At 45.4% G+C, this 27,500-nt stretch overlaps 1 protein-coding gene across 1 annotated transcript in view; it reads right to left on the minus strand.

Annotated features, from left to right (window-relative positions):
- The window catches only part of tenm2a (teneurin transmembrane protein 2a), a 333,595-nt gene that overhangs the window by 48,565 nt on the left and 257,530 nt on the right, over positions 1 to 27,500 (minus strand). Inside the window, exons 16-22 of the mRNA XM_079496709.1 lie at positions 24,940 to 25,201; positions 21,992 to 22,123; positions 19,717 to 19,852; positions 15,509 to 15,652; positions 13,240 to 13,489; positions 11,107 to 11,127; positions 8,586 to 8,815 (exon numbers count right to left, since the gene is read on the minus strand). Of these exons, the coding sequence (XP_079352835.1) occupies positions 8,586 to 8,815; positions 11,107 to 11,127; positions 13,240 to 13,489; positions 15,509 to 15,652; positions 19,717 to 19,852; positions 21,992 to 22,123; positions 24,940 to 25,201 (1,175 nt within the window). The remainder of the gene's footprint in view (positions 1 to 8,585; positions 8,816 to 11,106; positions 11,128 to 13,239; positions 13,490 to 15,508; positions 15,653 to 19,716; positions 19,853 to 21,991; positions 22,124 to 24,939; positions 25,202 to 27,500) is intronic.

Below are 27,500 nucleotides of genomic sequence, written 5' to 3' on the forward strand. Positions count from 1 at the left end.
GACCGGATACTTGATAAGACAGAACCCTATAGCCCTGACCGGATACTTGTGATAAGACAGAACCCTATAGCCCTGACCGGATACTTGATAAGACAGAACCCTATAGCCCTGACCGGATACTTGTGATAAGACAGAACCCTATAGCCCTGACCGGATACTTGATAAGACAGAACCCTATAGCCCTGACCGGATACTTGATAAGACAGAACCCTATAGCCCTGACCGGATACTTGATAAGACAGAACCCTATAGCCCTGACCGGATACTTGATAAGACAGAACCCTATAGCCCTGACCGGATACTTGATAAGACAGAACCCTATAGCCCTGACCGGATACTTGTGATAAGACAGAACCCTATAGCCCTGACCGGATACTTGTGATAAGACAGAACCCTATAGCCCTGACCGGATACTTGATAAGACAGAACCCTATAGCCCTGACCGGATACTTGATAAGACAGAACCCTATAGCCCTGACCGGATACTTGTGATAAGACAGAACCCTATAGCCCTGACCGGATACTTGTGATAAGACAGAACCCTATAGCCCTGACCGGATACTTGTGATAAGACAGAACCCTATAGCCCTGACCGGATACTTGTGATAAGACAGAACCCTATAGCCCTGACCGGATACTTGTGATAAGACAGAACCCTATAGCCCTGACCGGATACTTGTGATAAGACAGAACCCTATAGCCCTGACCGGATACTTGTGATAAGACAGAACCCTATAGCCCTGACCGGATACTTGTGATAAGACAGAACCCTATAGCCCTGACCGGATACTTGTGATAAGACAGAACCCTATAGCCCTGACCGGATACTTGTGATAAGACAGAACCCTATAGCCCTGACCGGATACTTGTGATAAGACAGAACCCTATAGCCCTGACCGGATACTTGTGATAAGACAGAACCCTATAGCCCTGACCGGATACTTGTGATAAGACAGAACCCTATAGCCCTGACCGGATACTTGTGATAAGACAGAACCCTATAGCCCTGACCGGATACTTGATAAGACAGAACCCTATAGCCCTGACCGGATACTTGATAAGACAGAACCCTATAGCCCTGACCGGATACTTGTGATAAGACAGAACCCTATAGCCCTGACCGGATACTTGATAAGACAGAACACCCTATAGCCCTGACCGGATACTTGTGATAAGACAGAACCCTATAGCCCTGACCGGATACTTGTGATAAGACAGAACCCTATAGCCCTGACCGGATACTTGTGATAAGACAGAACCCTATAGCCCTGACCGGATACTTGTGATAAGACAGAACCCTATAGCCCTGACCGGATACTTGTGATAAGACAGAACCCTATAGCCCTGACCGGATACTTGTGATAAGACAGAACCCTATAGCCCTGACCGGATACTTGTGATAAGACAGAACCCTATAGCCCTGACCGGATACTTGTGATAAGACAGAACCCTATAGCCCTGACCGGATACTTGTGATAAGACAGAACCCTATAGCCCTGACCGGATACTTGATAAGACAGAACCCTATAGCTCTGACCGGATACTTGATAAGACAGAACCCTATAGCCCTGACCGGATACTTGATAAGACAGAACCCTATAGCCCTGACCGGATACTTGTGATAAGACAGAACCCTATAGCCCTGACCGGATACTTGTGATAAGACAGAACCCTATAGCCCTGACCGGATACTTGTGATAAGACAGAACCCTATAGCCCTGACCGGATACTTGATAAGACAGAACCCTATAGCCCTGACCGGATACTTGTGATAAGACAGAACCCTATAGCCCTGACCGGATACTTGTGATAAGACAGAACCCTATAGCCCTGACCGGATACTTGTGATAAGACAGAACCCTATAGCCCTGACCGGATACTTGTGATAAGACAGAACCCTATAGCCCCTGACCGGATACTTGATAAGACAGAACCCTATAGCCCTGACCGGATACTTGATAAGACAGAACCCTATAGCCCTGACCGGATACTTGATAAGACAGAACCCTATAGCCCTGACCGGATACTTGTGATAAGACAGAACCCTATAGCCCTGACCGGATACTTGTGATAAGACAGAACCCTATAGCCCTGACCGGATACTTGATAAGACAGAACCCTATAGCTCCTGACCGGATACTTGATAAGACAGAACCCTATAGCCCTGACCGGATACTTGTGATAAGACAGAACCCTATAGCCCTGACCGGATACTTGATAAGACAGAACCCTATAGCCCTGACCGGATACTTGTGATAAGACAGAACCCTATAGCCCTGACCGGATACTTGATAAGACAGAACCCTATAGCCCTGACCGGATACTTGTGATAAGACAGAACCCTATAGCCCTGACCGGATACTTGATAAGACAGAACCCTATAGCCCTAGACCGGATACTTGATAAGACAGAACCCTATAGCCCTGACCGGATACTTGATAAGACAGAACCCTATAGCCCTGACCGGATACTTGTGATAAGACAGAACCCTATAGCCCTGACCGGATACTTGATAAGACAGAACCCTATAGCCCTGACCGGATACTTGATAAGACAGAACCCTATAGCCCTGACCGGATACTTGTGATAAGACAGAACCCTATAGCCCTGACCGGATACTTGTGATAAGACAGAACCCTATAGCCCTGACCGGATACTTGTGATAAGACAGAACCCTATAGCCCTGACCGGATACTTGATAAGACAGAACCCTATAGCCCTGACCGGATACTTGTGATAAGACAGAACCCTATAGCCCTGACCGGATACTTGTGATAAGACAGAACCCTATAGCCCTGACCGGATACTTGTGATAAGACAGAACCCTATAGCCCTGACCGGATACTTGATAAGACAGAACCCTATAGCCCTGACCGGATACTTGATAAGACAGAACCCTATAGCCCTGACCGGATACTTGTGATAAGACAGAACCCTATAGCCCTGACCGGATACTTGTGATAAGACAGAACCCTATAGCCCTGACCGGATACTTGATAAGACAGAACCCTATAGCCCTGACCGGATACTTGTGATAAGACAGAACCCTATAGCCCTGACCGGATACTTGTGATAAGACAGAACCCTATAGCCCTGACCGGATACTTGTGATAAGACAGAACCCTATAGCCCTGACCGGATACTTGTGATAAGACAGAACCCTATAGCCCTGACCGGATACTTGTGATAAGACAGAACCCTATAGCCCTGACCGGATACTTGTGATAAGACAGAACCCTATAGCCCTGACCGGATACTTGTGATAAGACAGAACCCTATAGCCCTGACCGGATACTTGTGATAAGACAGAACCCTATAGCCCTGACCGGATACTTGTGATAAGACAGAACCCTATAGCCCTGACCGGATACTTGATAAGACAGAACCCTATAGCTCTGACCGGATACTTGATAAGACAGAACCCTATAGCCCATGACCGGATACTTGATAAGACAGAACCCTATAGCCCTGACCGGATACTTGTGATAAGACAGAACCCTATAGCCCTGACCGGATACTTGTGATAAGACAGAACCCTATAGCCCTGACCGGATACTTGATAAGACAGAACCCTATAGCCCTGACCGGATACTTGATAAGACAGAACCCTATAGCCCCTGACCGGATACTTGTGATAAGACAGAACCCTATAGCCCCTGACCGGATACTTGTGATAAGACAGAACCCTATAGCCCTGACCGGATACTTGTGATAAGACAGAACCCTATAGCCCTGACCGGATACTTGTGATAAGACAGAACCCTATAGCCCTGACCGGATACTTGATAAGACAGAACCCTATAGCCCTGACCGGATACTTGATAAGACAGAACCCTATAGCTCTGACCGGATACTTGATAAGACAGAACCCTATAGCCCTGACCGGATACTTGTGATAAGACAGAACCCTATAGCCCTGACCGGATACTTGTGATAAGACAGAACCCTATAGCCCTGACCGGATACTTGATAAGACAGAACCCTATAGCCTCTGACCGGATACTTGATAAGACAGAACCCTATAGCCCCTGACCGGATACTTGTGATAAGACAGAACCCTATAGCCCTGACCGGATACTTGATAAGACAGAACCCTATAGCCCTGACCGGATACTTGTGATAAGACAGAACCCTATAGCCCCTGACCGGATACTTGATAAGACAGAACCCTATAGCCCTGACCGGATACTTGTGATAAGACAGAACCCTATAGCCCTGACCGGATACTTGATAAGACAGAACCCTATAGCCCTGACCGGATACTTGATAAGACAGAACCCTATAGCCCTGACCGGATACTTGATAAGACAGAACCCTATAGCCCTGACCGGATACTTGTGATAAGACAGAACCCTATAGCCCTGACCGGATACTTGATAAGACAGAACCCTATAGCCCTGACCGGATACTTGATAAGACAGAACCCTATAGCCCTGACCGGATACTTGTGATAAGACAGAACCCTATAGCCCTGACCGGATACTTGATAAGACAGAACCCTATAGCCCTGACCGGATACTTGTGATAAGACAGAACCCTATAGCCCTGACCGGATACTTGTGATAAGACAGAACCCTATAGCCCTGACCGGATACTTGTGATAAGAAAGAACCCTATAGCCCTGACCGGATACTTGTGATAAGACAGAACCCTATAGCCCTGACCGGATACTTGATAAGACAGAACCCTATAGCCCTGACCGGATACTTGTGATAAGACAGAACCCTATAGCCCTGACCGGATACTTGTGATAAGACAGAACCCTATAGCCCTGACCGGATACTTGAGATAAGACAGAACCCTATAGCCCTGACCGGATACTTGATAAGACAGAACCCTATAGCCCTGACCGGATACTTGATAAGACAGAACCCTATAGCCCTGACCGGATACTTGTGATAAGACAGAACCCTATAGCCCTGACCGGATACTTGTGATAAGACAGAACCCTATAGCCCTGACCGGATACTTGTGATAAGACAGAACCCTATAGCCCTGACCGGATACTTGTGATAAGACAGAACCCTATAGCCCTGACCGGATACTTGATAAGACAGAACCCTATAGCTCTGACCGGATACTTGTGATAAGACAGAACCCTATAGCCCTGACCGGATACTTGTGATAAGACAGAACCCTATAGCCCTGACCGGATACTTGTGATAAGACAGAACCCTATAGCCCTGACCGGATACTTGTGATAAGACAGAACCCTATAGCCCTGACCGGATACTTGTGATAAGACAGAACCCTATAGCCCTGACCGGATACTTGTGATAAGACAGAACCCTATAGCCCTGACCGGATACTTGATAAGACAGAACCCTATAGCCCTGACCGGATACTTGTGATAAGACAGAACCCTATAGCCCTGACCGGATACTTGTGATAAGACAGAACCCTATAGCCCTGACCGGATACTTGTGATAAGACAGAACCCTATAGCCCTGACCGGATACTTGATAAGACAGAACCCTATAGCCCTGACCGGATACTTGATAAGACAGAACCCTATAGCCCTGACCGGATACTTGTGATAAGACAGAACCCTATAGCCCTGACCGGATACTTGTGATAAGACAGAACCCTATAGCCCTGACCGGATACTTGTGATAAGACAGAACCCTATAGCCCTGACCGGATACTTGTGATAAGACAGAACCCTATAGCCCTGACCGGATACTTGATAAGACAGAACCCTATAGCTCTGACCGGATACTTGTGATAAGACAGAACCCTATAGCCCTGACCGGATACTTGTGATAAGACAGAACCCTATAGCCCTGACCGGATACTTGTGATAAGACAGAACCCTATAGCCCTGACCGGATACTTGATAAGAGAGAACCCTATAGCCCTGACCGGATACTTGTGATAAGACAGAACCCTATAGCCCTGACCGGATACTTGTGATAAGACAGAACCCTATAGCCCTGACCGGATACTTGTGATAAGACAGAACCCTATAGCCCTGACCGGATACTTGTGATAAGACAGAACCCTATAGCCCTGACCGGATACTTGATAAGACAGAACCCTATAGCCCTGACCGGATACTTGATAAGACAGAACCCTATAGCCCTGACCGGATACTTGATAAGACAGAACCCTATAGCCCTGACCGGATACTTGATAAGACAGAACCCTATAGCTCTGACCGGATACTTGATAAGACAGAACCCTATAGCCCTGACCGGATACTTGTGATAAGAACCCTATAGCCCTGACCGGATACTTGTGATAAGACAGAACCCTATAGCCCTGACCGGATACTTGTGATAAGACAGAACCCTATAGCCCTGACCGGATACTTGTGATAAGACAGAACCCTATAGCCCTGACCGGATACTTGTGATAAGACAGAACCCTATAGCCCTGACCGGATACTTGTGATAAGACAGAACCCTATAGCCCTGACCGGATACTTGATAAGACAGAACCCTATAGCCCTGACCGGATACTTGTGATAAGACAGAACCCTATAGCCCTGACCGGATACTTGTGATAAGACAGAACCCTATAGCCCTGACCGGATACTTGTGATAAGACAGAACCCTATAGCCCTGACCGGATACTTGTGATAAGACAGAACCCTATAGCCCTGACCGGATACTTGTGATAAGACAGAACCCTATAGCTCTGACCGGATACTTGTGATAAGACAGAACCCTATAGCCCTGACCGGATACTTGTGATAAGACAGAACCCTATAGCCCTGACCGGATACTTGTGATAAGACAGAACCCTATAGCCCTGACCGGATACTTGTGATAAGACAGAACCCTATAGCCCTGACCGGATACTTGTGATAAGACAGAACCCTATAGCCCTGACCGGATACTAGTGATAAGACAGAACCCTATAACCCTGACCGGATACTTGTGATAAGACAGAACCCTATAGCCCTGACCGGATACTTGTGATAAGACAGAACCCTATAGCCCTGACCGGATACTTGATAAGACAGAACCCTATAGCCCTGACCGGATACTTGATAAGATAGAACCCTATAGCTCTGACCGGATACTTGATAAGACAGAACCCTATAGCCCTGACCGGATACTTGTGATAAGACAGAACCCTATAGCCCTGACCGGATACTTGAGATAAGACAGAACCCTATAGCCCTGACCGGATACTTGTGATAAGACAGAACCCTATAGCCCTGACCGGATACTTGTGATAAGACAGAACCCTATAGCCCTGACCGGATACTTGTGATAAGACAGAACCCTATAGCCCTGACCGGATACTTGATAAGACAGAACCCTATAGCCCTGACCGGATACTTGTGATAAGACAGAACCCTATAGCCCTGACCGGATACTTGTGATAAGACAGAACCCTATAGCCCTGACCGGATACTTGTGATAAGACAGAACCCTATAGCCCTGACCGGATACTTGATAAGACAGAACCCTATAGCCCTGACCGGATACTTGATAAGACAGAACCCTATAGCCCTGACCGGATACTTGTGATAAGACAGAACCCTATAGCCCTGACCGGATACTTGTGATAAGACAGAACCCTATAGCCCTGACCGGATACTTGATAAGACAGAACCCTATAGCCCTGACCGGATACTTGTGATAAGACAGAACCCTATAGCCCTGACCGGATACTTGATAAGACAGAACCCTATAGCCCTGACCGGATACTTGTGATAAGACAGAACCCTATAGCCCTGACCGGATACTTGTGATAAGACAGAACCCTATAGCCCTGACCGGATACTTGTGATAAGACAGAACCCTATAGCCCTGACCGGATACTTGATAAGACAGAACCCTATAGCCCTGACCGGATACTTGTGATAAGACAGAACCCTATAGCTCTGACCGGATACTTGAGTGGTTTGTTATCCACTGCCCTCCATTCCCTCTCCACATCCCAGATATCATACATACACAGTATATATATCATTTATTTTCAATGTGTCTGTCTCTGCACCTCGTCCTCATTTTCATTTTATTTATGTGTCTCCTCGACTCGTTTCATTGCCAGTGATTCGGTGTCAGAGACTTCAGTGTCAGATGTGTCGGTGTAGCAGCAGGCGGCGGGCGTTTCAGAGAACTGGGGGTTTGTTTGAGGCAGCGACAGCGCTCCCCCAAAATAACTCAAAATAAATAAATAAATAAATAAAAACTACCAGATAACAAACCACATTTTGTTGCTCACTGAAAACAAAGCAGTCAGCCCTGGGACATGGTTCTGTCTTATCGCAGTTGGGGAGGGGAACATTCCCCCAAAGGACATGTTTCATAATGCATTATATTTGGAACATCGCTATATGGGGAGAAATTGTGTATTTGAACTGAAGTGACAAGAGTATAGAGGGCATGCATGTGACATTATCATCATACCCGGAAGTCGCTGGAACGCCTACTGAGTGGCAAAAAAACTACTTGCTGGCCTTGACAGCCCATACATATCTTCATGACTTTTCAAAAATAGCTGATCTACAAGCTCGTAGCGCGGCACTTGGTGCCGATGAGCTTGTAGATCTGCTATTTTTCAATATAGCTAAAGTATAACATGATGCTTAAAACACCATGTTTTCTGGACTGTTCCATTCGACTGACCTTTGGGACTCATCAGCGTGGCGTCGGTGGCCTTGCCGCCGTCGCCACAGCGCTCGTCGAACGGGAGGCACTGCTCGCCCGTCCCGGCGACCACCTCAGCGTTGTCTGACGGCGGCCTGCCGCCCGTGAGCGAGCGCACGCGGTAGATTCGCCGGGAGTTGGTGTCCGAGATGAACAGCGCTCCGGACACTGGGTCCACAGCCAGGAAGTATTTGTGGGTGGGGTTGTTGCTATGAGAGAGAGAGAGAGAGAGAGAGAGAGAGAGAGAGAGAGAGAGAGAGAGAGAGAGAGAGAGAGAGAGAGAGAGAGAGAGAGAGAGAGAGAGAAGAAGCTTAGCCAATGGAATGGAACCACCCTAAGGACTACCATGCTGGGCAAGGAAATGACGTTGACGCTTTACAAATCTGTTTATGAATGATGTGAATGTGTTGTGAATGAAACAAGTGTTGTGATTGGTCGAGAAAATATCGTATCCGGGGGAAATACATCTGACAGATGTTCCGGCCCGACACTTCCGCCGATACCGTCTCTGCCTTAGGTTGTGACCAGGCTTTTCTCTTCGTAGATGAGTAATAATAATAATAATAAAACTTTATTTATATAGCACTTTTTTAAACAAAGTTACAAAGTGCTTTGAACAGTCAGACAACAATAACAGAATACAGAGTAACAGAGTAAACCTGGGACCGAGCTAAAGGACTACTGCCTGTATCGAGTAGACGTCCGGGGACCACCAGTGGTCCTTGAGAGGGTTCCAGGTGGTCCCCAGCTAAATGACGGAGAGTTGGTAACCTAATGGACCCTTATAGAATACAACTTGATTTACAAGAAGAATATGGAATTTGATTATTATTTTTGATCAACATTGACCTGTTATCTCTCCTATGGTACCACATCAATGCAGCAGGAACTGTGGACAAAATCTTGTCCAACAACCAGGTCCGGATTTACCATTGGGCTAGGGTGGGCTGCAGTTTGTTTGATTTACCATTGGGCTAGGGTGGGCTGCAATTTGTTTGTTTACCATTGGGCTAGGGTGGGCTGCAGTTTGTTTGATTTACCATTGGGCTAGGGTGGGCTGCAGTTTGTTTGTTTACCATTGGGCTAGGGTGGGCTGCAGTTTGTTTGTTTACCATTGGGCTAGGGTGGGCTGCAGTTTGTTTGTTTTCCATTGGGCTAGGGTGGGCTGCAGTTTGTTTGTTTTCCATTGGGCTAGGGTGGGCTGCAGTTTGTTTGTTTTTTAATGATGAAATTGTAAATTATTGCAATCCAATTCAAGTGAGATTTGTGTTTAGTTATTGTATATTTAGTTGTATTATGGTTAGAACATTGAGAGCTTCTGCTCTGCTGTGTGCACTGACACTGACAGTGCCTTCTGTCTTGTGGGGTAGCTGTGGAAAGCCTTATACTGTCTGTGTATGTGTCTCTGTCTCTGTCTCTGTCTCTCTCTCTCTCTTTTGGGGGGCTGGGTACCCCAAAAATAAACCAAAATACCCCTAGTTTTTGGTCTGACGGCCAAGCTACACCAGGCTTTTCTCACGCGTTTACCCTAAACGCGCGGCCCGCACGTGCGTTTTTTTAAAATAGGACTGGACCTAAATTCAACGCACGCGTTTAGGGTAAACGCGCACGTTTTGTGCGTGAAAAGCCTGGTGTAGCTTGGCCGTAAGGCTAAATCTCATCAAATGGTGGTCCGTGGCTCAAATGCAAAATAAATAATGAGCCTTGACATGAAATGAGATGCAATGTGACATAGCTCTGTTTACACTGCTGTACCCCCTCCAAATATAATTATACTTTCCCCATTTTACTGTTTTATTATATTTTGACACTTGCTTTGGCAATGTAAACATATTTCTCATGCCTATAAAGCTCAAATTGAATTGAGAGAGAATGAGGGAACCAAACATATTTGAGGGATACGACAAAAGACATGCATCAACACGAAGGTCAAATTGTGCTAAATATTTCAATGGAAACATTAGGTTTCATTTACAGTGGTGGAACAAGTACTCAGTCTGATACAAGTACAAGTCTGGAATTCAAAATCTAATTGAGTACAAAAGTATTGGCATCAAATGTACTTAAAGTACTAAAAGTAAAAGTACCATTGTGTGTGCCATTTCAAGTTTTCAAATGTATAAACATCTTTTGAAAATAGCAGATCTACAAGCTCACAATGTGTCGCGATGTGACGCATTGTGAGCTTGTAAATTGGCTATTTTCAAATTGACAAAATGTCCGACTGAAGTGGTGTATGTTTTGAAGTAACCATGCAGTCACTAACGTTTTCAAATAAATGTAGTGGAGTAAGAGTACAACAATTGCCTCGGATATGTGGTGGAGTAGAAGAATAAGTATTTGAAATGGGAAATACTAAAAATAATACTAATATTACAACTACCTCAAAAGTGTACTTAAGTACGGTACTTGTACTAAGTAAATGCACTTAGTTACTTTCCAACACTGCGTTTCAAGCACAAAAACACTGTAGTTGAGAAAAGGTGGTTAAGCATCTTACCTGTGCCTGAAATCCTTGTTCCTTCCAATGAGAAAGCATACGTGAAAGCACAGGAAAACAAAGGTCATTCAGTTGACATAAAAACGGAACCTAAGGACATAAAAGTCTATCATTTCAGTTCGTCCTAGTCAGTTTCAGTTACTTATTGTTTAAATTTTTCATTCTAGTTGTATATATATATATATATATATATATATATATAGTTTAGTTTATATATTAGTTTTCGTTATTTCGTTGGTCTTAGTTAACTCTAATAACCTCCCCAGAGCTTCTCAGACTTTCATTAGGGCTCCTTGGAGGAGGCAGGCCTTCATGTTCAATGCACTGCAGACAACTCCTCTGGTGGTATCTTCCCCAGCCTTTTCATTTGATCCTAATCTAATGCCCCCCCACAAAACTCTTTCCAGCAGCATTCTGTAACATCAAACACCTCCAATTCCCAATCTGTCTCCTGATTCATCTCTCTCTCTCTCTCTCTCTCTCTCTCTCTCTCTCTCTCTCTCTCTCTCTCTCTCTCTCTCTCTCTCTCTCTCTCTCTCTCTCTCTCTCTCTCTCTCTCTCTCTCTCTCTCTCTCTCTCTCTCTCTCTCGCCTACGTATCCCCCCTTCCTTGCCTTTTCTCTCTGTTTTCCACCTTTTCACACATGCTGTACACTTTTCCTTCCCCCGTCCTTTTCCTTCTAGAACAGCCGGTCTGTCTGCATGGTGTCGTGTGTAAGCCACTGTTACCCAAACACTGCGTAATTGGGTCCCATTTGTGGGTCGAGGTCCCCGCGGGCGGACGGTGGACCCGTTTTTATTTGTATGCTACTTTCTTCTGTTTTGTATGTGTCTATGGAGTTAACATTACTCTAATAGACCCCCATGTGTGGTTAGAATATTAAAATATGCCTTCCCTGTGTATTTTTGGTTTCTTCCTGAAAGCTGTGTCAAAAGGCCCAATCAAAAATACACATTTTTTGTGACATCATAACCGTAACCCCTACCCCATTATCATACAACACACAGATGTGGGAGCGAGGCTTAAAGGTTCAGGACACGCCCCCCTGATCAGAACTGAGAAATAAAAATAAACATGAACTGTAGGCGTGGTTATCCGCTGTTGTGCGGGGAGGGTGGCGGAGTGGAGCGTGCATATATAATTAATTTCTGAATCTACCACAGAAAGCTAGTCAGCCTTGAAAATGCGCCTTCTGAAAACAAAAGTTTAAAGTCGCCGTTGCAGACCAAAACCGTTTTGATGACGTCATCGCAAAAAGGTCTGTCGTTCCGGCGTGCAAAAGGTTATGGGAAATTCATTACAATGGTGGGGGTGGATCGGTACGGAGCGCTTCCTGCTCCGTTCTGTTGTTGTGGCACTTTGGAATATTTTGGAACACTACGACAAGCGATTACACCGTTTTAAAGTGACAAGCTCGTGATTCTCATGACAAGCAACTCGGCGGTCTGCGCAGTGGCTCTTCAAAGGTAACTTAAAGGACAACTTTAGTTTTTTTCAACCAAGGTTCATGTTTTAGGATGTTATTAGAGAAAGTAAAAGATGAGTGTAATTTTTTTTTCATTTGCTGCTTTCTTTCGTTTTAGGGATTTTAGCTGTTTTTGACAGCTAAAATCGAGCATGGGGGCTAAATATGTATTTTTTTACAAAATATTATGGCGATTTAATTTTTATTATTTACTATAGTCCTAATAAACCCCAGGAAATTACATCTGGCCACAAAAAAATCACAGGATCTACTGAATGTGAAGGTAGCCTACTGGGGGGAAGCCACACTGTGTGTCATAGGCTCAATATGTCAGTTTGACACATTTAGGAGATCTCGTGATCTTTTGTGGCCAGATGACATTTCCTGGGGTTTATTAGGACTATAGTAAATAATTAAAAAATAAATCGCTATAAAATGTTGTAAAGAAATACATATTTAGGCCCATGCTCGAATGCCCCCGCCCCCCTGTCAAAAACAGCTTAAAAACACTCATCTTTTAGTTTCTCTAATAACATCCTAAAACATGAACCTTGGTTGAAAAAAACTAAAGTTGTCCTTTAAAACACGGCAGTGAAACCTGAAACACGATTGTTTAATCCCGGCATTAAAACTGTTAATGGACGGGTACACTCCTCTCTTCCCCTTACCTCAGCTCCAGGATGCCCGTGGTGTTCATGGAGGGGTACACCCGGCGCACAAAGTTGAGGTCGCCCACGTATAGGCTGCCGTCCGTGCCCGTCGCCAGCGCTACGGGCGCCAGCAGCTTGTTGCCGTCGGCCAGGCCGTTGCAGCTGGGGCATGAGATGCTGCGCCGCCGCCCGTTGCCCATGACACTGCTGATGACCGCCGGCTGCTCCGTCACAAAGATGTTCTCGCCGCTGCCCTTGTGGAGGATGCCTGGACGGGAAGGACGGACATTTATTTCATTTATTTATTTGAAAACGTACTAACGTTTTCAAATACTATACTATATACTGTTTTCATTGTAGATTTGGGTTATTATTACAAAACATACATGAACCACTTTAGCATAAAGTACATTTCAGCCATTTGAAAATAGCCGATCTACAAGCTATTCTGAAAATGAATATCCGATCTACAAGCTATTGATTTGCTAATTTCGTACGATTTTCGTACATTTGAAAACATGAAATGAGACATTCTGCATAATAGTCAATACCTTTGCCAATACTTTGCCATAATAACTTGCAGTATTGATACTTTTACTTAAGTAAAACAACTGAGCACTTTTTTCCACCACTGCATTCTGGTTTTTGTTTGTGTGAGTGTTTGTGTGTGTGTGTGTGTGTGTGTGTGTGTGTGTGTGTGTGTGTGTGTGTGTGTGTGTGTGTGTGTGTGTGTGTGTGTGTGTGTGTGTGTGTGTGTGTGTGTGTGTGTGCGCACGTGTGCATCGGCCTGTTTGCATTTTACGGCAGCCATGCATTTTTGCTCCACAGACAGACAGTGTGTGTCAATTCCAATAGTGCATTGATTGCCACAGCAGGGCGGGCGTCTACAGTATAGGACCATTTAGATTGCCACACTGTGGCATTAGCACTGGCCTCAGATGATGGTACTGTCAATGGTGCATAAGCATGTGGTGTGTGTGTGTGCGTGCGTGCGTGCGTGCGTGCGTGCGTGCGTGCGTGCGTGCGTGCGTGCGTGCGTGCGTGCGTGCGTGCGTGCGTGCGTGCGTGCGTGCGTGCGTGCGTGATTCCTTTTGTGAGAGAGAGAGAGAGATTACATTTGAATAAATTGCTGCTACTTGTCGCAAATTGTCTCCTATATGGATGTATATTGCATAACTATCTGTGACAGAAAATGCTAAATCTTTTTAGAGTTTCACAAGATAGTATTAGTGTTGATTAACAAACACAGCTCTGTTTACACCTTTATTTAATTCCTATTTAGATCCAATATTTATTTGTAAATACATTGTTTTATTTTGATTGTCTTGTTGCACTTCTGCTTTGGCAATGTAAACGTACGATTTCTCATGCCAATAAAGCTCCTTTGAATTGAATTGAGAGAGAGAGAGAGAGAGAGAGAGAGAGAGAGAGAGAGAGAGAGAGAGAGAGAGAGAGAGAGAGAGAGAGAGAATGTTTGTGTGCAGGTGTGTGCATGTATTTAGCAAATTCTGGAAAGTCCAGAATTCAAAATGTACTTGAGTAAAAGTACAAAAGTATTGGTATAAAAATTTACTTAAGGTACCAAAAGTAGAAAGTGCTCATTATGCAGAATGTCTCATTTCAAGTTTTCAAATGTATTAAAAATTGTTCGAAAATAGCAGATCTACAAGCTCACAAGGTGTCACATCGCAACACATTGTGAGCTTGTAGATCTGCTATTTTCAAATGGCCGAAATGTGTATAGGGCTGTAGTGATTACTGCATGTTTAGTAATAATAATACAAATCTACAAAGTAACTAGTAACTAAAGTTTTCAAATAATTGTAGTGGAGTAAAAGTACAATATTTGCCTCTGAGATGCAGTGGAGTAAACACACAAAGTACTGAAAATTGGAAGTAAAAACACCTCAAAACTGTACTTAAGCAAATGTACTTCGTTACTTTCCACCGTACCGTACCGTACCGTACTGTACCATACTGTATAGTGCAGAGTGTACATACCACTGTGTGTGTTGAGAATGGGATGCATGTCCAGGAACCATCCTCCCTGTACTGTACTGTACTGTACTGTACTGTACTGTACTGTACTGTACTGTACTGTACTGTACTGTACTGTACTGTACTGTACTGTGTACATACCACTGTGTGTGTTGAGAATGGGATGCATGTCCAGGAACCATCCTCACTGTACTGTACTGTACTGTACTGTACTGTACTGTACTGTACTGTACTGTACTGTACTGTACTGTACTGTACTGTACTGTACTGTACTGTACTGTGTACATACCACTGCGTGTGTTGAGAATGTGATGCTTGTCCAGGGACCATCCTCCCAGATTGGTGGGCTCCAGCTCAAAGCCTTGCAGGGTGGCTGTTCTCTTCTCCCACAGAATGACACTGGCACAGGACTCGTACTCATAACCCACGGACACTGGAATATACAGACACACAACACACAACACACATATGTGTGTCATTACTGATTAGTATTACCCACATGAACTATTGTGGTCATTAGAGGTGTGCAAAAAAAACAACAACAATTGACTCAAATACCGCAATTTCAAATGGCACTGACTTCTTAAACGTAGTTTATTTCCCCCCAAAATGTTCCATTCTTTTAACCTTGTATATATAATGGCAGCCATTTTGGAAAGAAAGCTGGCCCCTTCCCTACTCTTCAGGTCTTATCGATAATACTTAGTAAAGCTCTCTAGGTCGTCCTCAGACGAGCCCTCCATCGTTGCTTCCAGTCATCCCGGTTCTCCATACATCTGGCCAGCTCGTTGGTTCTTGAGTACATCCACGTATGTTAGCGTGGGACGTCCTCGTGACCGGTGCCTGTGTGTTGGTTCCTGCTAGTCTCATTCTCCTGGCTGCTATTTTCTGGCTCAACCTTGGCATTCCATCATACAGATTTGTGTTGGTAACATGTGTGCTCTGTTACATTCAGTGTAGCACAGTGCTTCTCAAACCTTTTAAATTTCAAGGACCACCATAGCTCTTAGAGTGTACAAATGTAACCAAGTGGACCCGTCAAATTAATGACAGGGCCATTAATTTGGAACCCACTCAAGGACACTTTGAGTTGAGACCCACTGGTGTAGCAGAGCGTTTCCCGTGAGCCAACACGCACAATAGCATCACCCCGACTCTGTTTGAAGGGAACACTTAATTGGACCTCAATTAGTATCATCGATAACACATGGAAGGAAGTAGGGAAGAGGCCTGAGTTCTTTCCAAAATGGATGCTGTGCATAGAGCCTATATTGCACTGTTTGAAGTGTGAGTGTAACAACGGAATTGAACTCTGCGACAAAGCGGCATGAGAAGTACATATTTAGAATATCCATGAGTCATGTGTGAAACACAGAACAGCTTGTTAACACCTTTGAACAGCCACTGCACAGACCGCCGAGTTGCTTGTAATGAAAATCCTCTTTAAAACGGTGTAATCGCTTGTCAAAGTGTTCAAAAGTATTCCAAAGTGGCGATCACCGACAACGTGGGCGAGGAAGCCCAACGCTCCACTCCACCCCTCCATTGTAATGAACTAGAATTTCGCGTGCCTTCGGCCCGCTCATCCCAGAGTTGCGTTGCCCCGCGTTGCGATACAGAAGTCCACAGATACAGAAGTCCACAGATACAGAAGTCCACAGTGACACGCGTTGTATGCAGCTGTTTTGTGTTGCAGCGCGTGCGCGCGTGTGCGTGTAGTGTTTTTGGTGTTGTTCTTATCCATATATGCGCCTCGGTTCGTCCCGTTTGTTCCACGCCAGGTGTAGATTTTTTCTGTGCTGTTGCCAGGTCCGCGAGTTTTAAGCGTGTTGTAGTGTGTGTGAGCAGGGCTCGACGCTTAGCATTTTTCCAAGTAGCACGCAAATTATTTTAGGAGCACGATGAAAAGTTATGAAATAATGTGTTAGAGGGCCATCCTATCCTATATACATATCCATTGAATACTTTACTTATAAAAAAACCTGGCATTTTCCGCTAACCTGAGCGGGGCTCCCTAGCCTGCTGGAGGGGGTCACATCATCCCATGCACCCTCGAGAGGAAAAAAAAGGGAAATAAATGCAGCCTTGAGGCACCAATGTGGTCTTGTGGAGCTTGATCACCTCCTCCTCCTCCTTTCCCCAAATTGCCAATCCCAATAAATCCAAAAGTAGCCTAGTGTGAATACTTCCACAGCCTAATTACTAAAGGATGAACTATCAGTCTTCTCCAAAATCTTGACAACGCATTGTAAACAGAGACAGGAGCCGTGTGTGTGTCACACCAAAAGTGGTGACCTATAGAATCCTGTACATATAAGCATCACGCAATCGTCACCCCTACACAGCTGTCATTAATTAATGGTCTTGACTTGATTGCCTATGCGTTCAAGTTATATAGGGTGAAAAGCGTGAAATGCACAGGCTCATCTTACATCGCTGCTGGCTGCCACTGCCACTCTCTCTCTCGCTCTCTTCTCTCTCCTCCCTCGCTGGGGTGGGGGGGGGGGATTAGTTGCGCTGCCTTCGACAGTGCTATACTTCTCCAGCAGCGGTGCAGAACCGAGAGAGTGACACATTCTTTTGGATGTAAACTGCGCAACTTTGAGCTTTAAAGATCGGATTCTGTAGTCGCACCGGTGCTACAAAGTGAATTGTACAACTTGCACGGTGATATTTTAAGTCGCAAATGCGAGTACGTAGTCGCACTGTCGAGCCCTGTGTAGTGTAGTACAATTTGCGCTGCATCGCGCGGCGATCCAAAATCCCCCCCCGCGCACGCACACACACACACACACTGTACGTAGCTGTTTGTTGTTGCAGCGCGCGCGTGTGGTGTTGGTGTTGTTGTTCGTATCCATATATGCGCCTCGGGTCGTCCCGCTTGTAGCACGGCAGGTGTCGACGCGGTCGTGTTTGCATGATTTGAACTGTCCAAGTTAGAGTCAGTGTGTGCGGTGTGTAATTCTTCTTCTTCTTTTGGTATGTGTGTGTGGGTCACGTGGTGGGCTTTGAGCAAATGGGAGAGGGAATGTAGTGTTGCCAGGTCCGCGTATTGTAAGCGAGTGGTAGTGTGTGTAAGTAGCGTGTTGAATGGCATTTTTTCTGTGCTTGTTTTCATAGACGTGGCAACAAATTAGGCGGGGGTGTCGGTGCTTGTGGCGTGTTTGTGTTTATTATTGATATTGATATTGTTTGTGAGTCTGGACGGGAGCCGGCTTTAGTGGCAGTGCAATGCCAATTTTTACGCGGGTGGTGTTGAGTGTGGGCGTGCGGCGCGACATGAGGAGATAGCCGTGGATCGACGCGGAGGGTAAGTCTGTGACGTCTTAGTGTGTTGTTGCAGTGTGTGTTGCTCCTGCTTCGGCTTCGGCACCCAGCGTGTCAGTGACGTAGTAGCTGGTGACTTTGGGTATTGGGTTGCGTACATGTTTTCAATTGTATAATAGATAGGGGCTCAATTTTCCTTAACAGCATCAAACCATAGATATGCACTAACACCTATCAATGTGTACTTCTAACTCACACGCTATAAGCCAATAAAAAAAAAGAAAAAAGGATAGCCAGGTTGTCATAGTAACACACCTTTAACGGGGGGGGGGGGGGTGTGTCTTACAGCGCTAGTATTTAATTGTGTTGACACGTCGCTGATTGGGAAGAATGCATGGAAGGCTGTGATAAGGTGTTAAGTGGCCGCCACTGTGAGAGCGTCTGTACACGTCTACACACATGTGTACTTGAGCATGTGTGTGATGGCCGCGTGTTCTGACCACAACGTAGAGTACACTTCATTAGGGTTTGTTCCCACAGTGGTGCTAAAGCCACAATACTCATCTTGTCAACACCAACATTGCAGATGGCAGAAGGTTAGAAAGAATATGTCAGGTGTAAAGGAGCAACTTGGACACTCAGGCATGAAGGAAGCATGAGTTCAAGTCCGTTGCTCTCCCCCAGAGCCGGACTTACCGTTGGGCTAGGGTGGGCTGAAGCCCGGGGGCCCCCGACTAGGGGGGGGCCCCCCCCAAAAAAAATGGTTTTAATTATAAAATTGTAAAGTGAAATCCAATTCAAGTGAAATGTGTGTATTGTTATTGTATTTAGTTGTATTATGGTTAAACCATTGAGAGCTTCTGCCTGCCTGCCTCTCTTTTTAGGGGCCTGGGTACCCCAAAATGAAAACAAAATAGCCCACATTTTTTTCATTCAAATCGCGGGACAGAAATGAATAGAATAGAGGCATATAGGCAGTAGAGAAAACGCAGAGGTAAAAACAATGGACGAATTTGAGGAATTGTTGACCAAAAATGGTGGCCACCTCTGGGTCAAATCTGGACTATGAACAACATGACATCACGCCACGGTGTTCACCGCTCACACAACACATCTCTCTGTTTTTATTAACCACCGTTTCGGTGGCCACCTCTTCACCGGAAAACCGGACTATGAATAGGGCTTTAGCCTTCAGTCGACAAAATCGACGCCACGCCTCGTACTACTCACCCACTGCCTCGGACAGGCCGTAAACCCGCTGTCCGTAGGCGTCAGTCTTGTCCCAGATGTACGTGTAGGCCAGGTTGGGCGAGGCGTGGAACCACTTCTGGAAGAGGTGTCCCTCCACAGCCACCATCAGGTGCACCTGGAGCAGGTGGTGGGAGAGAAAAAGTACTCAAATGTTTTTACTGGAGTAAAAGTATCAATACTGCAACATAAAATATACGCCGTTGCGAGTCAAAACTGTCCGGAATTCAACGTTTAAGTTGAGTAAAAGTACAAAAGTGTTGGCTTTGAAATGTACTTAAAGCACCACAAAAGTAAAAGTGCAGAATGTCCCAGAATTGAATGTCCCATTTAAAGTTTTAAAATAATGATATAATAATCTTTTGAAAATAGCAGATCTACAAGGTCACAATGCGTCACTTTGCTATTTTCAAATGACCGAAATCTATAGGGCTGAAGTGGTTAATGCATGTTTTGTAATAATATAACTACAAAGTAACTATAGTAACTCAAGTTTTGAAATAAATGTAGTCGAGTAAAAAGTACAACATTTGGAATCCGAGAAGTAACAGTATCGGAAATGTTGTGCCACACGGGCGTCTCCCTCAGCCAGCAGCCAGCACAGGTGTGGCTGATTCCAATCAGCCCAGCTGCTCCTCAATCACCATCAACAGAGGCTGCCAATACAAGCTGCTGAGAGCCGGCGCCCGACACTGTGGTGATAGTCCGGCAGCCAACATGCTTCTTTTGTTTAAAGTGCAAAATTTGGTATATAGTCTTTTTTTATTGGCCTAAAATATTGTCTATATCAGTGGTTCCCAAACTGTGGTGCGTGCACCCCTTGTGGTGCGCGAGCGGGTTCTAGGGTTGCGCGACATGATGAAAAGGCTAATGGTTCATATGGCCTATTTAGGTTCATATATGTGCATATATGTGGATAAATAGGAAATATATGACTAAGCATGGCTTATGCAATTTATATTTCCATGTAGGGGGTGCGTCAGTTAGGTCGGAAGGTAACAGGGGGTGCATGGCCAAAAAGGTTTGGGAACCACTGGTCTATATCAATACATAAGACTTTCCTTATGCTTTAAATAGCATGTGACATGTCAAGGGGTTTTTCATGATTCTGAATCCATTCCAAGCATTAGTGTTGCACAAAAACACTCCTTGGGCTAAAAGCGGCCATAGCCGTCATCACGAATGTGATAAGGTCAGCACATTTGTGTGCAAAGCTAATGCCTGGAATGAATTCAGAATCATGAAACCCCCTAGTTTGACATGTCACATGCTACTTACAGTAAAGCATAATGACAATTTGAAAATCTTGCCTTATATAGGATGTTAATGGTTTGGTACATATAAACCCCTATAGACTATAATATAGTCTTTTTTTATTTGGTATATCATACTAAATATTATACCAAATTTCCCACTCCACAACCCCGACTGCCGGACTATTAGTGTAACCGGCAGTTTGCGGTAGAGACCTTTTCATATTGTAGATCTACTATTTTTGTACTAACTTTGTTCCTCTGTTCTGTTCCAGGCTCCCTCCTCAAACCCCCAAAAATGGTAACTGAAGTACAGTACTTAACACGTTGACTGCGTTATTAATTCATAACCCCCCTTCACTGCCTGTCATAGAGCGCCGCCTCCTCCCAAAAGATTTCCCACCTTTTTTCCTGTCACGTTATCCAAACGTGTGACGTGTCACGAAGTAGCCACGGAAAAACCTCTTGTCTCTTAACTGGTTGGATGCCTAAGCCGTATAACCGAGTTAAACCTACCTTTGTCCAGGTAGCCACAGACGTTAAGACAGCTTTTGATGAATTCACCTTTATCCGCAGTTTAAAAAATATATTCACCTGTTTTTAGCATCGTCGTTAGCCCCCGCCAGCCTCCATGGAAGAAACAGGCAAAATCCGTAATCGTCCGTTCACACGCACGTGAGGACTTTACTAACAGTATGGGTCATAATGCGGCAAAATGCGATATTCACGGCTTGATAAGACCCTAATTTGAGATCACACGATCAAAAACAATGATCCGACGGATCTCATTGGCTGGTCCGAAATGGCCGACTTCTACTTCCGGTTCAAACGGAAAACAACAAGAGCTCGTCCTTCTTGATTATTGTGTTAATTTGTCTGGCACCCAGCACCTACCGTGCAGTCCTACAGTCTCAATGAAACAAAAGTCGGGAAACTCTGGTTTAGCGGGAAAGACACTATCAATTAAATCGGGGAAACTCGGGTTCTGCGGTATAAACTGTTACCTTGAGGAGGCCCATGGAGATGGTAGCGGGCGTCATGGTGACCTTGAGCAGCGAGCGGTAGCCCCGCGTCCTGGAGCTCAGGTAGCACAGCTTCAGGCTCGTCCCCGGGACCTCAATCTGCTCGTGCAGCACCTGGGAAGGGATTACATAAATCCTTTATTTTCTATTCAATTATAACACTCTTAAAATGTGACGCCATATAAAAAATATCAGATCGTAACACATGATTTAAAAAAAAAAGAAAAAAAAACCTGTTCCTCCACAACAGAACACAGAGCCTCACTAAAGCACAACTGAAAAGTAAAAAAATAAATAAAACATGTAATCAACATCATAAGTGAATAGAACTCTGATTCTGGCCTATTACCAATGCCTTGAACCTTGGCAACAGCTCCACACCTGAAACATTGATTTTTCCTGCTTTTGTAAATGGCCAATTTTGCTTTTGTAAATGGCCAATACCTGCCTCTTCTTTTTGCATTCTCCTTGCTGTATAACAAGCACCAAGAATAAAAGCGTTTTTGCACCACTCCTCATCACAACTTTAAAAAAGAAATCTGTAACATTCCATGAAGAATGGTCTCGCTGATATCCACCGTCTAGCAGTGTCCCCGTCGCTAGGTAACGCTCGGCTCGCCTGTGGTCCGTCAATTAAGTGATTCCCCGCCGCGATCTTAAAACCCATTTTTCTCGGAATTGAGGCTCAGATTGAGGTGTTGGAACAGAACGTTGATGTTAGCGGCTCATTACTCAATCGTCGCTAGTCGCTACCTCTTGGTGATAATATTAACCCTTCTGATGACTTTTAAAACTATTTATCTGCTACACGGTGGCAGCAAACCCTTTGCTTGCCAAGGTTTATTGGCCAAATTATGGTCATATTCACTCACTCATCATTGGCGCACACTGTTTATCTTTCACCAGAAACGTGAATATGTCGTGCGCGATGTAATGAACCACAGAGATAACAGCCAAAGAAGATCCTACTTTTAATGGGACCCTATGGGATGTGCGTGCACGACTCCCAGTGCTTGGGGGTATGCAAGGCGTTGCCTAGCAACCGGGCCAGTGTTAAAAGTTGATTTTCAGCTAAACCGTTTCATATTTGATATAAAGCTTTGAGCTGCGACGTGTTGTGAGCTTGTAGATCGGCTACTTTCAGCATGCAACCCAAGAGTAAAATCAGCCATTACGACAGGCCTGCCAAAAATACATTGTAGTCGTCAAAATCTTATGTAGTCGACTAAAACTAGACTAAAACACTAAAACATTTCAGATCACTGGAATATGATTAAAACTAAATTAAATTTGCGATCAAAACCAACACAGAACAGTGCAGCAGTAGGCGGCTATACCTCTTCTTCTTTTCCTTTTGGCTTTTCCCTTCAGGGGTCGCCACAGCGAATAATCTGCCTCCATCTCACCCTGTCCTTTGCCTCCTCTTCTCTCACACCAACTAACTTCATGTCCTCTTTCACTACATCCATAGATCCTTTGGTCTTCCTCTAGGCCTCCTGCCTGGCAGTTCCAACCTCAACATCCTTCTACCATACATGCCAGGGACCCCCAGGCCATAAGAGAAGATTTTTACGGCTCTAGCAGAGATTCTCAACCCATTTAATTTCAAGGACCCCCAGTTTTACATACATTAGGTTACGGACATCTATGTAATGGCATGTCTATCTCTGGGACCCCCATCTACAATAAGGAAGTGTCGACGATGACGACACATCTTGCCAGCCCAAAATGTAATTCCTGGAAACGCTACTGCTACCTGCGTCTCGGGGACGATGGGTTTCTCTAGTCTATATGCATACAACACAGTGTGGGGCGGTTCTACCTGTGTCTCGGGGACGATGGGTTTCTCTAGTCTAACCCATACAACACAGTGTGGGGCGGCTCTACCTGTGTCTCGGGGACGATGGGTTTCTCTAGTCTAACCCATACAACACAGTGTGGGGCGGCTCTACCTGTGTCTCGGGGACGATGGGTTTCTCTAGTCTAACCCATACAACACAGTGTGGGGCGGCTCTACCTGTGTCTCGGGGACGATGGGTTTCTCTAGTCTAACCCATACAACACAGTGTGGGGGCGGCTCTACCTGTGTCTCGGGGACGATGGGTTTCTCTAGTCTAACCCATACAACACAGTGTGGGGCGGCTCTACCTGTGTCTCGGGGACGATGGGTTTCTCTAGTCTAACCCATACAACACAGTGTGGGGCGGCTCTACCTGTGTCTCGGGGACGATGGGTTTCTCTAGTCTAACCCATACAACACAGTGTGGGGCGGCTCTACCTGTGTCTCGGGGACGATGGGTTTCTCTAGTCTAACCCATACAACACAGTGTGGGGCGGCTCTACCTGTGTCTCGGGGACGATGGGTTTCTCTAGTCTAACCCATACAACACAGTGTGGGGCGGCTCTACCTGTGTCTCGGGGACGATGGGTTTCTCTAGTCTAACCCATACAACACAGTGTGGGGCGGCTCTACCTGTGTCTCGGGGACGATGGGTTTCTCTAGTCTAACCCATACAACACAGTGTGGGGCGGCTCTACCTGTGTCTCGGGGACGATGGGTTTCTCTAGTCTAACCCATACAACACAGTGTGGGGGCGGCTCTACCTGTGTCTCGGGGACGATGGGTTTCTCTAGTCTAACCCATACAACACAGTGTGGGGCGGCTCTACCTGTGTCTCGGGGACGATGGGTTTCTCTAGTCTAACCCATACAACACAGTGTGGGGCGGCTCTACCTGTGTCTCGGGGACGATGGGTTTCTCTAGTCTAACCCATACAACACAGTGTGGGGGCGGCTCTACCTGTGTCTCGGGGACGATGGGTTTCTCTAGTCTAACCCATACAACACAGTGTGGGGCGGCTCTACCTGTGTCTCGGGGACGATGGGTTTCTCTAGTCTAACCCATACAACACAGTGTGGGGCGGCTCTACCTGTGTCTCGGGGACGATGGGTTTCTCTCCGGGCCTGGAGCTGAAGAAGGAGGAGAGAGGCGAGGCGATGACCAGCGGGTCGGGCCTGGCGAAGCCGCTCAGGTCGCAGCCGGGGATGGTGTTCTCCTCTGTCTTCAGCACCAGCGTGTCCATGGCGTAGAAGCGCCCCCACGGCAGCCACACGGTGCGCTCCTGGCTCAGGAAGGGAGCGCGCTCGAAGCGCAGCGTCAGCGAGGCCCCACCGTTGGCGAGCAGGTCGAACCTGGAGGAGGAGAAGGGGAGGGACGTGCAGAGAGTGTTAGAGAGGTGGGGGCTGAAATCCCGTAAGAGGGCACTTTTGGACAAAAATTGCGAAAATAGCAGATCTACAAGTTCTTGTAGATCTGTAGACTTGTAGATCAGCTATTTTCGGGGCGCAAACCCAGCACTCTTTAACCCATTTTGACCTGAGATCAAATTCTGAAAGATTTTCTGAAAAAGCTATGTTTCTATGTCAGTCGTTCTTCGATTTTTGAAAATAGCAGACCTACAAGCTCATAGCGCGATCTTGTAGATCTGCTATTTTTCAATAGCTAAAGCATAACATAATGCTAACACCAAAAGGGGTTCCCGCCCAAAATGGGTTAACTATAGTGGAGATGCAGTGTACGACATGGATTTCTAAACACATATGTTCAACGCAAAATGCTGCATTCAAGTTCTGGAGGGGGAAAAAAGCAATTCTCCTGAATGCTGCCTGCTGCTGCCTACATGCCGGGATGTAATGGAAAAGGGTGGCATTTGCATTGCGAGTCTTCAGAAGCATTAATATTTTAACCGCGTGGCAGCGATGTTTTAGTATTGAGCTCCTAACATCGTCGTGTTGTTCAATCCACTTCAATCTGAACCGCAATTCAGAGAAAAAAGAGAGACGTCACCGAGAGGAAACCCTGAGGCGAAATGGACATAGTGGCTGAATTTGGTATTGCAGCTCGAGCCAGCGCTGGGCCGTTGACTATCATTGCACACGTTCTTGTTATGGGCCGATGACATGTGAACGCTATGTTTCATACGTGAACGCGCGCAAATTGCACAATGATAGTCAATGGCCAGCGCCTTCACGATTTGGCCCAATCCATCCCAGAATGCACTCTGTTCCTACCCGGAAGGAGGATTGAAATCGCCTCATGCGCTTTTGAGCAACTTAATGCAAGTGGATTGGAGGAGAACTGGTCAACCCATTGTAGTAGAAAAATGCAACGGTAATGAGATTTTACAGTGCGGTGCGGTCACTGCGGTGACGGTATCTTTACCATTTTGAATATGTCTGAGTTATGTTGGTTAATAAAGTTTGGATATAAACCCATTGCTGAGAATAAGAGAGGAACAATACAGAGACAATGTGTGAAAAATCTCCAAAGTAGCCTATGCTTGTTACTGCCTCTGGCTCTGCTATTAAAAATGTCACACCGTGGTAATATGCGACGTGTGGATAGATAAACAAAACTACATCGCTCTTTCGAATGAGACAACAGAATGAGACAGAGTGTAATATGGATCTACCTGGGCTGTAATCAGTAATATGTCCGAGTGGAATGGATGCCGCGGGATCCAAATAATCCTCACGGCCCACGGTGGAAGGTTATTATAGTTTACTAAAACTAACAAAAAACTAAAACTAAAATAAATACATCAATCAATAAAGAAACATTTCCATTAACTGAACTAAATAAAAACTAGAAAGGGAAAAGAAAAACGATAACTAACTGAAACTGTATTGTGTGTTTACAAAACAAACTAAAACTATAACTGAAATGATAGACAAAATGCACTTAATGCTCTGAATCCGAATCTGAATCTTAGTTTTCGTTTTCGTTAATTTATTTATATAAGCTTAATCTGTAACTGAATATTCTTTTTATACATGCTATGTTTTCTTGAGTTTTTATGACCTACTCTGGCCCTTGAAAAGGGCAGATAAACACTAAAACTAATACAACTAATAAAAAACAAAGTAAAGCAAAAATAAAAACTGAATACCTTTTTTAATGGGGATGATCATTTAGTTTGAAGCAATCAGGTAGGAATCACCAAAGTCAATCTACTACAGCTGGTGCTTGAATCAAAACCAAACAGAGACCCAGCGCTGTTACTGTGAAGGTGGATTATGTGACTCTGACCACTTATCTAACGTGGAAGTGAAGTGTTTTATTAGGAGTCTCTGGCGAGTCGCGACTTGTGCGAGTGGAGTTGCACGTCACATGCATGTGGTGCATGTCTGTGTTTGGTCCAACGTACTAACAGTCCTACAGTCATGAGTCAGACAGCCTACCCCAAACCCTAAACCTAACCTCACTGGAAGTCACTGGTTAGTTTTAACCTGCCACGCATGTCGGGAGCCACATGCAAGTTTTAACAAGCCACAGGTTAGTTGTAACCGGCAGCGCATGTCGGGAGCCACGGCGAGTTTTAACCGTCCACGGGTTAGATGTAACCGGCAGCGCATGTCGGGAGCGACGGTGTTGTCGAACGAATGCCTGTCGGCCTGTTAGTAGGCCTATATGTCTATAACCAACGTATGA

This window comes from Electrona antarctica (genome assembly GCF_951216825.1).
Source record: "Electrona antarctica genome assembly, chromosome: 1".
Taxonomy (NCBI): domain Eukaryota; kingdom Metazoa; phylum Chordata; class Actinopteri; order Myctophiformes; family Myctophidae; genus Electrona; species Electrona antarctica.